Source organism: Lissotriton helveticus, chromosome 10 (assembly GCF_964261635.1).
Source record: "Lissotriton helveticus chromosome 10, aLisHel1.1, whole genome shotgun sequence".
Lineage (NCBI taxonomy): Eukaryota > Metazoa > Chordata > Amphibia > Caudata > Salamandridae > Lissotriton > Lissotriton helveticus.
Window position 1 is genome coordinate 606,593,193 of NC_136071.1, and position 17,099 is coordinate 606,610,291.

General features: G+C 45.7%; 1 protein-coding gene across 2 annotated transcripts in view; it reads right to left on the bottom strand.

Annotated features, from left to right (window-relative positions):
• The window catches only part of CLUAP1 (clusterin associated protein 1), an 839,181-nt gene extending 827,852 nt beyond the window's left edge, over positions 1-11,329 (bottom strand). For both annotated transcript variants that reach the window (XM_078663147.1, XM_078663146.1), the window contains exon 1: positions 11,184-11,329. In XM_078663147.1, the coding sequence (XP_078519273.1) occupies positions 11,184-11,205 (22 nt within the window). In that variant the 5' untranslated portion in view covers positions 11,206-11,329. The remainder of the gene's footprint in view (positions 1-11,183) is intronic.
• Positions 11,330-17,099: the final 5,770 nt, after the last annotated feature.

Here is a 17,099-nt window from a genome sequence, read left to right on the forward strand (position 1 = left end):
AGTGTAAAAGATATGGCCGTATTAATACAGGAAGATAGCAATCATAATGCCTTGGCCCTTACACTTATGAGCTCAGCTCTACTGTATGGCATCTCCGGAACCAAGAGTGGCCCGGTTATTACTAGTAATAATAACAAAAGAATCAAATGGCCAATGATGCAGGCTGATCCAACTGCCCTTTCCAAAATATATTTCGCGGTGGAGCAGGCTCTTGTTGATCTGAGTACCACTGCTACCAGCATAAATGACACCTTGGCCTTATTCCGTCATTTGACCGCCGTAATTGGACCAGTCTTTTGCAAATTACAAAACGGCAACATGCAAAATAGAACATAGCCCCTTGGTATAATGTGGCAAAGCCAAAGCTGAATTAATCATGGCAGTTAAATCAAAACTTCCCATAGAAGTAAAGAGATGCAAGAAGCTATATAAATCGGTCCAAGCCAAGGCCAAAAAAGAATGGGTGGCAGAATACTGGGCCAAGCTCGTCGAGGCATCAAAGCTAAAGAATAGCCAGCTGTTTTGGAATCTTCTTGCCAAAGGTTCCCCAAACTCAAAAATAGAAACTGATTTTCATAATCAGCCCCATGTGTGGGAGGAGTATTTTAAAGAGTATTATGCTGGACAGGGTGCTATCACTGATCTGGGCTTGCAACTCGAATTACCAAACGCAGTTTTAAGTGAGGAGACAGTCATCACCGTAGAGGAAAACATCACAGCTATAAATGCACTACAGAGCAGGAAAGCCCCGGGCCTAGACAAGCTTCCGGGAGACCTGTACAAGGCTGAACCCTCAATCTGGGGCCCCCTATTACAAGTAGTTTTTAACGCCATCTTTTCGGGTGGCAAAATCCCGGCAACCTGGAGGGGTGCCGAGATTATTCCCATTCACAAAAAGGGAGATAAAGGGTTGCCCTGCAACTACAGGCCGATCAGCCTTATAGATGTCTCTCCAAAAAAATTCTGCATAATAATCTTGACTAGGACCCAAAATTGGATCGAGGATAATAACATCTTGTCAGACCTTCAAGAGGGATTCAGGGCCGCCACAAGTACCATTGATCAAGTTTTCAAATTTCTCCTGCTAATCTGGAAGAAAGTGACCATATGAGGAGGCCACTTGTATGTTGCATTTGTGGTTTTAAAAACGGCCTTTGACTCGATAGACCGCAACCAACTATGGCTTGCTCTGAGCGAACTGCGTTTCCCACCCTATTTACCTAACATTTTGATTAGTTTACATCATAACACTTATGCAAAGGTTAGGTGGAACACTGAAGGCAGCCTGACAAAAGACATATTAGTACAGTAAGGTATGCGCCAAGGTTGTGTCCTCACCCCAACACTTTTCACCCTCTATATTAATGGTCTTATTGAAGAACTATACAAATGTGGTGGTGATTTCCCAAGATTAGCAGGCAGTTCTGTACCCTGTCTACTCTTTGCTGATGACACCCTGTTAATCTCAAGGACACCTTGTGGGATCGAGAACCTTTTAAATAGATTTGACAAAGTATGCAAGAAAAAGGGGTTAGAAATAAACTGCTCCAAAACAAAATACATGACCTTTAATACCTATAAATTAAATAAGGGCAAACTCATGCTGGGCTCGCAACCACTGGAGCAGGTCAAATACTTTGACTATTTGGGGGTTCGTATTAGCGATAGGTTGGCCTGGACACCCCAAATAGAGAAGAGCGTTGTGACCCTCCAGCATGCTGATTGCGCTATAGCCAGGAGGGCCAGGGCGTCTCCTTATCGCCCAGTGTCGCCTATTTTGGAACTCCATAGAGCTAAATGTCTAGGAGCAGCCCTTTATGGTACTGAGCTATGGGGGTTGGAAAATTTAAATGATCTAGCCCTAGCTAGAAATAAATTCATCAGGGCAATCCTGAACCTACCTGCGAGCACCCCCTCATTGCCGTTAAGAAGTGATCTTGGCCTTAAACCCATAGACCACTTTGCTATCCTCCGGGCACTCTTGTTTTGGATCAGAATCTGGACCAGTAAAACAAAGGTCCCATTGAAGGTGGCTCTGGAAGAACTAATTGTTTTGCATAAACAATCAGGCCGTATAAAATGGTTCAATAAAATCAAGGACTGGCTTCTGGCACTGGGGTTGGGGTGTGCTTGGGAGGTTCAAGGCTCCATAACAAAATAAATGGTTCCTCTGCTCAAAAGCAGGTTTTGGGAGCACATGGATCACTAACATATAGAAGGTATTGCACATGGCACTTTAACTACTAGGTTTTTTTTTTTATTTTAAAGGAGTTTTCAGCTTTGAGATATTTATGGACGATATAGAACCACCACAGGCAAACGCTTTGAATATTCAGTTTAGACTTGGGACTTTACCTTTGAATCACAGAAGTAGCACGTGGGGGAATGCAGTTGTAACACCTCTGTGCCCCACGTGCCACACCAGTGCGGAAAACACTGATCATTTTCTTTTTTATTGTCCCACTCATGCTGATCATAGGAAAACCTGGATAATTCCAGTATGCCGCCTTCTGTCGTTCAGTTCTCCTAGTGAAGCTCTAAGCATCTTTAGATCTGATACAACACGGTGACTCGTATTTGCAATATCGAGATTTTTACTGTATGCTTGGTGTAGAAGGTCCAAACTTCATAAAAGTCCCTCTGTACGTTTGACCGCATAATACCTACTTTATATGTTTTTTGCGATGAAATCTTGTTTTTATGTATTCCCTTTAGTGTTGTTATTGTTCGCCTTAAATAAGATTTTTATGAAATATGGATTTTTAACCTTTTATCGTTTTACATTTATGAAATGTTTTTATTATTGTAAATGATCATATTTTTTATTGAATAAAGAATATATAAATTGGTGTTTTATTTTGATTGTATTGTGTTTCGTAGGTATTTACTGACTTGATATTTGTAATTTAGATTAAGCCTGAATGTCCTGTACAACAGTTACCCAGGACTGAGCTAAATGTTTTAAAAAATAACCTAACTGCAGTAGAAAGCATTTGGTCCAGGTCTACAACATGACATCACACACACTGAGCACGGGGGTCATGCCATCACACACACTGAGCACAGGGGGTCATGACATCACACACACTGAGCACAGGCGGTAAGGTCAATGTAAGATATTTGGCTTTGTCTAAGAGGCTGATGCATAATGAACTAAAGAGAAAAGATCTTTCATGCAGCATGCAGCAACGAAGACAGAGAAGAACTCTTTTGTTACTTGCTTTCAGTTTACAAAACATTGTAATTTAAACAGACAGCAATACGAGGGGGAAAACTCGAGAGTATAATGCATAGAGCGATTTCTGTGGATTGGTTAAAGAAGGGTATAGGATGCTTCATAAAAGGTTTTATTTGTAGCCTTTGTATTTCATGGAATGATTGTCACAGGCGGCTATGTACTGTCTAATAATATGCTGTTGAATTGAAGGGGCACTGAATTAAGTGCTCTTAGCTCTCTGAGATAATTGCAGGATTCAATATATATTCTAGTTGAGACAAATAAGCACGAGGTTCCAAATGAATATTTCCTTGTTGATAACATGAACAGAAGCGAACAAACTGTATACACTTGATAGAAAAAGTTTGAACTGTACAGTAATATGTAAAAGATTAATGACAGCCACTGAGTCAATTAAATTGGGCCATTAAAACTGAGTCCTTGTCGAAGATCAAAGGAGAACGATATGTTGAACTATAGATTAGGACAAAGCCTAGTGTTGCTCACTTTAGCTACTAGTCAAAATCTTGACTTTGCTTGAGCTACTGAACAAAAGCTTTAATTTAGAGTAGAGAAGTGACCACTCACAGGGATTGTTGGCTAACGTTTTTTTCCACAGGAGTAGTGCAAAATAGATGGTGAGTGTAATCTACGATGAAAGGGAGTAAACCGCGTTGTGCCTCCCGGCTTTCTACATTAGTTTTATTGTGTTATGTCAGAAAGGTTTGTGTAGCGCTTGAATGCCTGGAAAGGTCTTGGCGCTAGCGGAGCTGAAAGGGAAGAACAGAAAGGATAGTCAGACGGAGGGAAAAAAAGGAGGAATAAATGGTGGAAAATAGGCAGGTTTTCAGAGCTTTCCTAAGGGCCAAGAGGTTTGGTTTTCAGAGCTTTCCGGTTTTCAGAGCTTTCCTAAGTTCCAAGAGGTTTGGCCGGGCCTCGGTGGCGAGAGGAACATCGTTCCAAAGTTTAGCTGCATTAAGAGCAAAACCTCTGCTGCCCCAGGTGGCACGCCTAAAGCTATGGCCACAACCACAAGCAGCGTAGAGGCCGAGCGGAGAACTCTGGCAGGCGTGTAACAGGTGAAGTTGTTTTGAAGGTAAACGGGGCCAGGATTATGAAGTGCTTTAAAGACAATACAAAGTACCTTAAAACGTACCCTGAGCCTAATGGGTAGCCAGTGGAGCTTCCCTAAAAATTTGGAGACCGACTGATATTTGGGAATATTCAGAAGCAGCTGTGACACTGCATTCTGCAGAGTTTGGAGTTTATTTCGAACATGTTGATGGGCGTTAAGATAAAGACCTTTACAATAGTCAATCTTAGAAAGAATAAGTGACGTAACTAAAGGTTTCTGTAAAGTGACTGGAATGAAATGTAGAATTTTTTTCACAAGCCAGAGTGTGTAAAAGGCAGAAGATGTGACCGAGTTGGCCTGGTCATGATAAGATAGTTTGTCATTGATAGTGACACCAAGGTTTCCGGCTGTCCTCACAGGGGAAGGGGGGCACGTAGATCAGAGGACCACCAGGCGGGGAACCAGAAAGAAGGAGAAGAACCAAATTCCAAGACCTCCGTCTTGTTTTAGTTCAGTTTCGAACCGTTAGAGGACATCCAGGAACTGACAGCCTGCATAAGGTCCTAAAAATCTGATGTAATTCCTGAATCATCAGAGTCAAATGCAGCAATGATTTGAGTGTCATACACATATGAAGTCAGCGAGAAGCCAAAATATTTAATCAGTAATGCCAAAGGAGTGATGTAGATATTATACAATGTAGGACTGAGCGAGGACCCCTGAGGGACCCCGCACGGTAAGGAATAGGTGTCAGAGATAAAATCGCCTAAACAAACAGATAGTTCAGTCCACTGAGAAAGGAATGAAAAACCATCCAGGCGGGGCCTGTCACTCCCGACCTACTCAGTTGATGCATCAACAGCCCATGGTCAACCGTGTTGAAGGCTGCTGAGAAGTCAAGCAGAATGAGGCGGCTCTGCTGCCCTGATCAAGTGAGAGTCGGTTTCTTCTGTTGCTTTAATGAGTCTGGTCTCTTTGCTATGATCCGCTCGAAAGCCAAATTGAGAGTGTCATCAAGGTTGTTAGCCTGCACGTAATTTATGAGTCGTTTATTAAGGACTTTCTCAATCTGCTTGGCAGGCAGAGGCAGACAGGAAATCGGTCGATAATTATTAGGATCAGCAGGATCCAAAGAAACTTATTTCCAAGCTAATGGAAAAGATTCAAAACAGCACATGAGATGAAAGAAATGCGCCAGTGTAGGGGCGATGGTCTCAGCTACCATAGAAAGAACCCTAGGGGGACAGGGATCAGTGAGGGATCCTGGTTTAGAAGTTTTGTTTAAAGTGATAATCTCATCAGAGGAAGGTGAAGTAAATTTATCAAGAGAGCATGAGAGAGTAACAGATGGACAAGCATCAGCCTGCTCAAGAGAGACAGGCAATTTACCAGAGAAATTAGGAAAAATATCTTCAACTTTCCACCAGAAAGTGTCAGCCACCAAATTCAAGAAGGACAGACTGAAATTATTAGAGGACGGGGTTGGAAGAGTAGTAAGCTTTTTGACAGTGAAAAAGAGTTCTTTAGATGGCTTTGCTGCTTCAATTTTGCTAGTAAAATAAGCAGATTTCTGTGTGAAAATCAAGGCTTTATATTCCGCTATACATTTTTTGTAAGTGGCACGTTCGGCTTCAGAGTAGCCGGAATCCCATTTGTGTTCTTCTCTCTGGCAGCGTTGTTTCTGGGTTCTAAGCACGACGGAGAACCAAGGGGCAGAAGGATTCTGTCTTCTAGTGCCAACTTGAATCAAAGGTACTAAAGAATGAGCCGCCAAATCAAGCCAGGAAGTGAACTGCTTGACTACAGACTCGGGATCAGCCAAGAAAGAAGGAGAAGATTTAATATTAATAAGGGTTAGCAAGAACTTATCTGCCTGCAGATTATGCCAGACTCGAGATGATGCCCAAGAAGCAGAAGCAGTGGGGGTGATGGAAATGTAGATGGCAAGAACCATCAAAGAAATTGCCTCATGGTCAGACCAAGGTAGAGTAAGGGGCCGTACCGTCGATATGGACGAATTATTAGAAAAAATCCTGTCAAGAGTGTGACCATATTAGTGTGTGACCACTGTCACCAGCAGGGACAAGCCTAACGCTGTCATGGTGTGGAGCAAAGCAGAGGTATCGCTGTCCGTGGCTACCTCCAGATGGAAATTGAAGTCTCCAAGAATAGTGAAATTGCTAGAGAGAATATTAGCTTCAAGCAAGTTGCTGAAACCCTTAGCATACATTGAACAAGGGCCAGGTGCTGGTAAACTAGAAGGCCTTAAAAGATCTGATTGTAGGACAGTTCCGCACAGAAGGACACAGCTTCACATAGGGGTGAAAGTACAGGATAAGCACGGACCTTCAAATGCGATTGATAGATAACTGCTTATCCGCCTCCGCCTTTTCCAGTGCGGTCATGTCTGATGACAGTATAGCCATCTGGCAGAGCCAAGAGGAAATCTGCACGGGAGGAACAATCAGCCCTGGTTTCAGTGACGAATACAGGTGACAGGTTATGGGAGTCTAAAAATAAGTTGAAGTCAGCACTATGTTTGAAGTGGATCTGACATTGACCAGTACATAGGGTAGGGTATTGTGGTATTTGGCAGAAGGAGTAGCAGGAGGCAGCATGTGGGTGATTGAACTAGCAGGGGCTGGTAGATGGTTGGAAGCCAAAGAGTTGACATGCATTGCACAGGCCCGAGAAATCAGTGGGCAATAGGTAGCACAAAAGTCCCCGTCAAATTTACAGCTGTGTAAAGGCTTACCAGATGGCCTGAAAGAAAGTAGTTCATCCAGTGAATAACAAGTTTTAGAGCTGCTTTCTGGAATAAAACGTGCAGGGGGCTGGCTCTGGCCACGATCCGGACGGGCGCAGACGGCATTGCCGCTGGCACATAAAATCATTAAAAAGAAAGGAAGTAAACCCCTTTCAAGATGTCGTCCAACAAGAGGGAGCCAGGCACCTCCCAAAATATGGCAGTAAGCCGCCTACAATTAAAATAACCTGATCAGTTGGACGCGAGTCCTTAGCAGCAATCAGCTGCGCGGTCGAGCCAAACGTGTGCTGAAAAAGGCCACCTTCAGTGAGGGGCGTGGCCAAGTGTGTGGCTTGCTCGTCCCATACCGTGGCAGGCCCACAACTAAAACTGGGGTCATGCAACAACAGACTCTGAACTCAGGCTTCCTTGAGAATGGAGACTACTGGCAAATCAAAGGAAACTAAATAAAAGGTGAGTGGCAGACTATTGGCAGGTCGAATGGCCTTGTTTGTCCTTATTATAGGGGTATAAACATAAAATAGAAAAGCTGTAAAAATATCCCAGCACCCGGCGGAAAGCAATCTGGTTATCAACAAGTGAATGTAATTTGTGAGGGCGTCTGTGGGCTAGCCACTAGTTATTATGAAGGATTTTATGTCAATGTTTGTGCTTTTACGGTAAATAAACAAACTTGTTAGCAGGGCGCTAATGTAGTCTGAAGGTGATAGGAACAGCGCTCAGGTAGATATGCAAATGTTAGCAGTGGGACAGCAAAAAACCTCACCACCGCCAATAAAGTGTCCTACAGATGAAAGAGAATAACCAAGAGGGACTAGCAGAACAAGAACAATAGCAGCTTAAGACAAGTAACATCACAGACTGTGGTTTTAAAAATCCCTAGGCACATGCAAGACTGGTGCCCAATACATCAGAAGCTGAGCACAACGAGTTCTCTGCTCAACAGAGATGAAGCATCACAGATCATATTTCTCTTAACATTTAACATACAGTACACGTAAGGATTTTTTTTTATCTGAGACACTTCATCCCTCAGTAGAACACAGGGGTGAATCAGCTTGTGAGTCTCTAAATCTGAAACACTGCTTGGCAGGGACACACATAACCAAGACTAAAGAACCAGAGCCCTAATCATCAACGGCACATTACCCTAGAGTCAGATACACTACATATTGTTGAAAGTAAAAATTCCATATTACATACAGATAAATTAGTTATACATTTCCAGCCATAGAGTGAATAAACTGTAATTCATTTATAAGCAAACCTCGCAAAGAGTTATCCACTATCTCCAGAAAATTATTGTGCATGCTGCACTGTACTGGTTAATCCAAATTCCAGGTGAAGTGCTTATTCTGGAGTAGATCGATTCAAATTACACATACCTTTCAAAGGTTTGCCTTCAATCTTGTTGAAAATGCAACGTGTAATTTTTTTTGTTTGTCCCGTATTATAGCATTTGGGTCTATGTGCATTACATACATGTAGTAAGTGCAGAAAGTCACTTTTACGCAATGATTAGTAATTGTAACCCTTTCCTTGTTCCACTGCTTTCACAATTGAGGAAAACATACTGTAGAAACTAGAACCTTTTCCAGTTCTTCCCTCCCTTGTTCTATTTATTTGCAACTTCTTTCCGCCCTTTGTCAGAATTTTAATTTTAGTTTTTTTTTAAATTAATATATTGATAATGCGTCAAGACCGCATTGTAAACCTATTGGGGATAAATCAAAGATAATAAATAGCATCATCGTCATACATCAATGTATTTGTAAAATAAGAACCCAATTTGAGGGAAATGTCCAATGTCTTTGAAAACTGATGGAAAATTTTGCAGATATGACGAAAAGAAGCAGGGCTTCTACGTTATTAACATCAAGGCCACGAATCACCAATGAGACTAACACTTGTGGACACATGCACCAATAAACGTTGACCTCTTTGAGCAATACAAATACTGACAACAGGGATCCTCTGCACTAGTACCTTGGGTGCAGTGAATGACTAACACTTGAGGCATCACAAAGCACAGGCTGAGCAATATTAATTTTCCAGACACTACACCAGGTATTTATTGTGAAACCCCACCTCTGACATTATACACTACTCTCACAAACATATGGAAACACACAATGAGAAGTATTTCCAGATTGCACCTTATCAACAAAGCATTTTCTGGTTGTGGGCTTTCATTTAAGAGATGAGTTAATTCTGGGAGTTGTGCTCCTTGTTCGCTTAATTTACAACAGCTGTACTAGTGTAGTTAATAAAAATGAGAACCCAAGTTCTAGAAAAGAGATGTTGGGAGAGCTAGCTAGCATATACAATGATATCAAGTCTAATGATGTCACAAAGTGATGCCACACATCTGTCACAGTCCTCAGTTTAAAAGGAACAGAACTATTTTAGTCAAAGCTGAGATATAACATTAGCTGTAATTATTGCATGAATGTAAATACATATACAGAGTATTTGCATTCATACTGAAACCATACCTAGATTTGTATTTACTTGCTGCCTGAACGTACAGCAGAAACGGATTTGGCTATGTGCATACATGCATGTACAGATGATCAATCTATGTATTTTTAAACATTTAATCATTTGCATATTGTAAAATAACTAACAAAGGCATAATCCTGCCTTGCAATAAAACACAACGCAAGGAATACAGAGACCACTGAAGATGCAGAGCATTCTTAAAGCCATCACTTACATTCTGAATATATCAAGTTCATATCAGGGTTAGCATATGAAGTCAAACACGTTTTTCCATACATTTTAAATAATGTGACATTGTGAAATAAGGTTTGTGATCAGGTTATGTTTTACTGGTGCACTGAACTGTTCTCCCCGCCTTGTGGCTCAGTCCTTTAAGTTGGACAAAAAGGTAGGGGGGCTTTGCAACAGTGGCCTGGCCAATGAAGCATAGCTAGAAATCCTGTCCAAGAGGAATGACCTATATAATTAAAAGCATGGCTTAAAACAGCTGTACTAAAATCCTGTGTTTCACACTGCATGCCACGTGACCATTATTTCGGTACCTCATTGTGAGTTTTCAGTTACTGCATCCAGATGTATCAAAAAACAACCAAAACATAATCCTAAAATAAGCCTGACGTTTTGGCTTTTCCAATACTTGTTGGTTTAATCAGATAAATGAATACCATTTGTGTTATGAATAACTAGTACTGAAAATGTTTCAATTCTGAAAAAGCAAGACTGTGACTCCACACCACTTTCTTCTACTTTCAATGAGTCTGTTAGACACTTGGGCCATTTTTCTCTCCTCGTCTTTCTGAAATCTCCATCTGCACGCCACACTTTTCCACAATTGCAACTGCCACACATGCAACCATCGGTCTGCCGAGAGGCCAAGGACTGGATGTGCATGTAGCCTGTATGCCTTTATGACCACTGACAGGCACTGTGAGAAACTCATGCTGCCTTCAGCCTCAAGTTTAGAGCTCTCAAATGTGAGCCATCATAGACACCCACCTAAAGTTGGACGCAGCTCACTTCAAAGCCACAAGAGTCATATGTTGCACAGAGAAAAACATGCTCTTAGGAATGCAAGATGAAGTACACATGCGGCATGTAAGCAGGGATTGGAATGCCTTTAAGATTTTTACAGCCGTGATTGTGAAGCCGATCAGTGAATTGTTTCATAAACTGCCTCGTCCAACACCAACAGGACCCACCCCACTAAAAGCCATTCGATTCAGAAAAACAGAGAACATTTCTTAACAAAGGTCTGGGCTGTGTTAGAGTTAAAATCTACAGTCTTCGATGCATAAATAAAGGTGGTTAGTTGCTTGCATTTAATACTTTGATTTGCTGTTGGTAACCAGCTTCACAGAAAAAGCACCACATCCCCACATTGTTATGGAATGAAATGGTCGACATTGGGCACATTTCCTCCTGCATCAAGAGCTGCCAAGGATCGTGAGGTATAAGACATCACCACTCTGAGTCCAGTGCGGTACATCACCATCACATGAAGCTGCCAGAGATCAACCTTCGTACCCACGACAGCGTCACACCCGCAGCTAGCTACATCACTGACCCGAAACCCAGCGACCAAATTAAAACATGTTGAGCGAACGAGTACACAACGCGCTTACTTCGAAGGTCTCGAAATGACATTGTGCTGCAGGATCGGCAATGAAGACTGCAAAGGTCCGGGTACTGTGATGAGCCCAGCCACTGGAACACAGCGGACAGCAGAGACTCGGGCCTACCAAAGCCTACTTCCGTTACTCTAGCAACCGACGCCGCAGCTACGGCAGCACTGAAAGGACATTGTAGTTAGAAAGGCAAACTCGAAATTCCTGAAATGGCGTGTTTGATGTAATAGGAATGGACGTGCTGCCGCAACACTTATCCAGCACCGCACAGAGAAATCGTGTTTCTCTTTGGGGATAACTTAAATGGTGTCTGTGAAGTGCATAGGGGTATCAAAGTCGTGTTTTTGTGTTCTCGTGCTCTTTTAATCTCCGTCGCGTAACTCACCTACCGAACCATGGCTCGTACAATATTAAGAGCCAGGCAAAAATCACAGTTCTCTTTTCTATGGGAATGATAGCGGTTAATTTGGTTTATTTTTTTGCAGATTTTATTTTTATAGAGCACGAACTCGACCCGAAGGTATTGAAGTCTTTACATGAGCACTAGTTACATCACACAAGGGGGGCTTGGGGGGGCAGCCGACCCCTGGGAGGCCCCCCCCCCCCCCCCCCCGCTGTTTGGGAGGGGCGGGTGGGAGCCATTTTGGAGCAGGCTATTGTTTGGGCTGGTTTTGGGCTTCTTTTTAGTTTTGGAGGAGCCCAGCCTATAAGGGTCGTGGGCTCCTCCTCCCGGCCACCATTTTAGGCTTAGGTGACCTGGTGGCCGGGTGTTAGTATAGTGAATTTTTTGTCACAGTTAGGTTTTCTTATTAGCTTCTCTTTTTCAAATGGCAGCCGAAGACTATCGTGTCCTGGAAGCGATCCGCCTCCTTAGCGAGGCGGGCCGCCTGGATTTGGTTATTGGTGAGCGGCAGGTCGAGCAGCAGCGGCCTCCGCGACGTGCGTCAGCGGGAGTGTCGGCCGTGGTGGCGGCGTGTTTGTCTCCAAAGCGTCGCCGTAATGAGGCGGTGAGTGAAAGGGGCCGCCCGCGTTCTCGCAGAGCGGCCCCGGCGGTCAAAGCGCAGCGGGGGAGGGGCTCGGGGCTCTCTGAGCCCGCTAGTGCGGGCGGTTTTGCAGCAGGGGAGCTGGTGGTTGGGGAAATCATGCAGGCGGCGCCGGTTGAAGTACCGGTGTCCGCCTTTCGGGAGCGAACTGCTTCAGCACCTTCGCAGCAAGGTCGCAGGGCCTCTCTGCAACGTGGGGGTACTCGGCGCTCTGCCTCGACCTCTGCAGTGGCGGTTGGTGACGTCGCTGTGGGGGGAGGGGTAGAGGCCCCATTGGAGCGCGGGCCACTTTCTATTTTACATATACAGAGCTGGCATGGTGAGAAGGGGCATGGAGCAGTGGTTCCTGGACAGGTTGTTTTTTCTCAGGATGTTTTGCAAGCGCAGGGGACGGCAAGGGGAGGGTTTATATTAACTCCTCCTCGGCCCCATAAAGTTTCTTTTTCAGCTGCTCAGGAGGCTGGTTCTTCTTTAGAGGGAGTTGGTGTGGCAGGTTTATCCGGGGTGCCTTTTAGCCCCTTATTGTTTTCTCCTCCTTTATCTGTTGGGAGGGAGGTTGTTTCAGTATGCAGTGGTTCTGTGGGTGAGGGGGAGTGGGCGCAGACTGGGGGGCAGGGTGTTTCCCCCTTTTTGCAATCAGGTTTAGGTGGTGAGGTATTTGTTTTTTCTCAGGTTCCTTCTTGTTCTGTGTCAGACAAGGGGTTGGTGGGTTCTGATACAGTGTTGGGGTCCGTGGGTGGGGATCCCCGGGGGTTAGGGTTCGGTCTTGGGGGGGCCTGGATATTTTTCCCTCTTGGGCGGAAGGGCTGCGTGATGCCGCTCAGTTTGGTAATGCTGAGTCTCGGTGTGCAGAGGGTACGAGGTCTGGCGTTGTGCAATTCCCGGGTTTACGGGTTGGTGGACAGAATAGGGCGTCGGGTTCTTTGGAGGGGGCGCAACGGGATGGCATGGCTTTGGGTTCTCAGGTACAGGGTCCAGCGTCGGTTATGGTTCAGTCTATGTTGGAATGCAGCAGTGATGAGGAGGTTTGTTCCCCTTCTCCCCCTCCGCCTCGTTTGAGCGCGGTTCTTAAGAATAAGCAGCCTGTTTCGGTTGATTTTCGGGAGGGCAGACAGAGTTTTGACGGGGCAGCGGGGGACGTGTGCCCAGCTGCTGGTTATTTAGGTGGTTTTAACCCTGGCACATCAGTCCGGCCTTTTTCTTTTCAGGTTAGGGAGCGGTCTGGAGCAGCGGACTTGGTAGGGCAGAAGGCAGCCCATTTGCGCCAAGGTGAAAAGAGGGTGGAGCCTTGCGCGGCACGTCCCGTCACAACGAGGGATCCCGTCGTGGCCAGTAAAAGCAGGTTCAGCGCGACCTCAGTGGCCCCAACGAGGGATGCGGCGCAGCCAGTGTAAGTAGGTCAAGCGCGATCTCCCTGTCTCCACCGAGGGATTCCAGCGCAGTTGCCAAGAGCAGGTCAAGCGCGACTTCTCTTGCTCCGCACGGTCTTACAAATTTGATGACGGAGAATGTTGTTGTGAGTGGTGTTAGTAGTGGGGCGTACCGGCGAGTACAGTCGGCTTCCCCGCCTCGCTCACATTTAAGGGTTGGTAAGGCCCGTGATCGTTCGCAGACCCTTGATAGGGTCCGGAAGGAGGTGGTGTTGCCTGCTCCTCCCCAGTTGGATGAATCGTTAATTCTTGACTACGATGAAGATAGTCCTGAGGAGGGTGAAGTGCGGGATACTGTGTCCGGGGGGGGGACATTTTCATGTATCTCTTAGTTCTTCACAGGCACCGGTGGTGCGTGCTAGAGCGGAATTGTCCAGACCACGAGCGCTCGGCCCCTCAGTGAGGGCTCCTCGGACGGCGGATGACGTTTCGCAGGTGGAGTGGAGAGCGGAGCCGAGTCAGCCTCCTTTGTTACGTCCAGGTGAGAATGTGGAGCCTCCGGCTAAAATGGTGTCTGTGGGGTCTGGGGAGGATTTAGTCTCTACAGGGTCTGAGGGTAGGTTACATAAGGGCCGCTATGTTAAGGACCAGAGTGTGGGTACTGAGGGAGCTGCCAAGGTTGTGGCGGCTAAGGTTGACAGTGGGACTTCTACAGTCGCAGTTGACACAGGTAAGGTTTTGCATAGTAAAGAGTTGAAAATTAAGAAGTTGCCCTATATGGGCGTCACTAAGCCATTGGGAGCTCATTTAATGTTGAGCACTAAGGAGAAAATATGGAATGGTGAGTTTGTGGAACTCTTAAAGTTATTACATAGGGAAGTGCGTGCTAAAGAGGGTTCCAAGGAGGAGGAATACGAATTAGCTAAGCGCCCTAAAGTCCCATTGACCATCGAAAATTGGACGGCGGCGTTTTTAATATACGCCAGTGTATACTGTGAGAAGTTCCCTGAGCGCTGCGTTTCACTGTTCAAATACATGGATGTGAGTCGTAAGGCTCAAATCACGAGAAATGACTTTGCTTGGGCACAATATGATGAGGCGTTTAGGGCGCGTATGGCTTGGGATCCTGAGGCGAAATGGGGGGAATTAGACACAGACCTTTGGCAACACACTATGGGTGCGTCCACTAGTGGTAAAACAATCTTTACGGCCAGTGGTTTGCCTTTACTTTACCGCCCCTTTAAGGCGCGACCCACCCGGGGAGGGGTGGGGACAGGTACATCAGCACAGGCTAATGTTGGGACCTGCTGGGATTTCAATCGAGGGACATGCACTAGAGAGTTTTGTAAGTTCCGACATGAATGTTCGCAGTGTGGGAAGAAGAGCCACCCTCTGTCAAGATGTTGGGGACTCAGACCTCCGGGTGGGCAACAGTGGTCACAGCAAGTTGCAACACATCATGCCACGCCACAGACACCTCAGGCTCCCAGGGGAGGGAGAGGTTCATCAGGTGTTGGGCCCAAAGGCCCATACACCGGTTAATGTGCTACATTTGTCTGAGGCGCTACAAGGTTATGGGTCTGCTGAGCTGAGAGAGTTTTTGGTGTCTGGTTTCAGAGATGGTTTTCATCTAGGTTATGTGGGGCCTCGTGTGAGGAGGTGGTCGAAGAATCTTAAGTCAGCGGGTGACCATAAGGATATTGTCCAGGAGAAGTTGAACAAGGAAGTGTGTGAAGGCAGAATGGCAGGTCCTTTTGATGATTGGCCTTTGGAGAACTTAATTATTTCACCAATTGGAGTGGTTCCCAAAAAAGACCCGGGGCAGTTTAGGCTTATCCAACACTTGTCGTGGCCAGAGGGTAGTTCTGTGAATGACTTTATTGATGACGAAGCGGCCTCTGTCTCCTATTCTTCTGTCGATGTGGCCATGTCTTTGGTAGTGGCTGCGGGCCCTTCTGCTTTGATGGCAAAATGCGATATTAAATCCGCATTTCGACTGCTTCCAGTCCATCCTGAAGATTGGCCGCTTCTGGGTATCCAATTCCTTGGGAAGTGGTACGTGGACAAAGCATTGCCAATGGGCTGCTCCATGTCATGTGCGTTGTTTGAAACGTTCAGTACGTTTTTACAATGGTTCTTCACACAGGAATCTGGTCACACTTTGGTCACACATTATCTGGACGATTTCTTTTTTGTGGGTGCTGCTGATTCTTTAGATTGCCAGAATGCTTTGGTTAAGTTCCAGACACTTATGGTCCATTTGGGTGTTCCTTTGGCACCAGAGAAGACCATGGGTCCTTGCGCGACCATGTCTTTTTTGGGCATAGAGATTGACTCTCAGTCCATGCAAGCCCGTTTACCCCTTGATAAGAAACAGAACATGTTGGAATTGGTGGAGAAAATGTTACCTAGAGAGAAAGTCATGGTGCGGGAGGTTCAAGTCTTACTGGGTCACCTTAATTTTGCATGTCGGGTGGTCCGGGCGGGCAGGACTTTCTGTAGGCGTCTAGGCAGGGCTCTGTCTGGTCGTTACTTGCCACATCACCGGGTTCGGTTGTCAGCGGGTGTCAAAGAGGATTTGCGTATGTGGGTCACCTTTCTGCATTCCTTCAATGGTGTTTCTCTATACAGGGAGGTTGATTGGATTTGGGATGTGCAGATATTTTCTGATGCGGCTGGTAGTGAGGGTTTTGGCTTGTATTGGCAAGGAAGATGGTGTGCTCAGCAGTGGCCCGAGGATTGGAAGAATGGTGGCCGGAGCATTGCCTTTTTGGAACTGTTTCCGGCTGTTGTAGCAGTTACGTTGTGGGGCCAGGATTTAGCTCACAAGAAGGTTCTTTTCAGGATTGACAATCTGGCTGTGGTGCAGGTGATCAATAGACAATCTGCGAAGGATGTGCAAGTTCTGAAATTGCTCAGGGTCTTTGTGTTGGGATGCCTGAGATTTGATATTTGCTTTAGGGCCCTGCACATTCCTGGTGTGGACAATGACATTGCGGATGCTTTGTCTCGTTCACAGTGGGAGAGATTCCGTGGGCTAGCTTTGGAGGCAGACGAGACGCCGACTCCCATGCCGGAACATCTGTGGACGGTAGGCAACACAGGGTCTTTCAGCTGGTGGTAGGGTCATTGGCACCTTCTACAAGAACAGCTTATGAGTTGGCGTGGAAAGACTTTTTGGCTTCTGGAGCTATCAAGAGGGAACTGCCGTGGCAAAGATCAGAGGATGTGGTTCAGTTTATTTTGTGTTTAATGGATAAGGGTTTAACCAGAGTTACTATTGCTGGGAAGTTGGCGGGCGTTTCATTTATGGGTAAGTTGTTATGGGGTTATTCCCCGTCTGCGGGGGAATTGGGTCGGAGAATGTTGGAAGGGTGGGCTCGGGAGCGGGGTGGTGTTCAGGCGGTGAGGTCTCCTTTGTCTTGGCAGAGGCTGGCAAGTGTAGTGGCGATTTTGCCGGCAGTTTGTAGGGATGAGTCGGAAGCTTGCCTGTTTGCCAC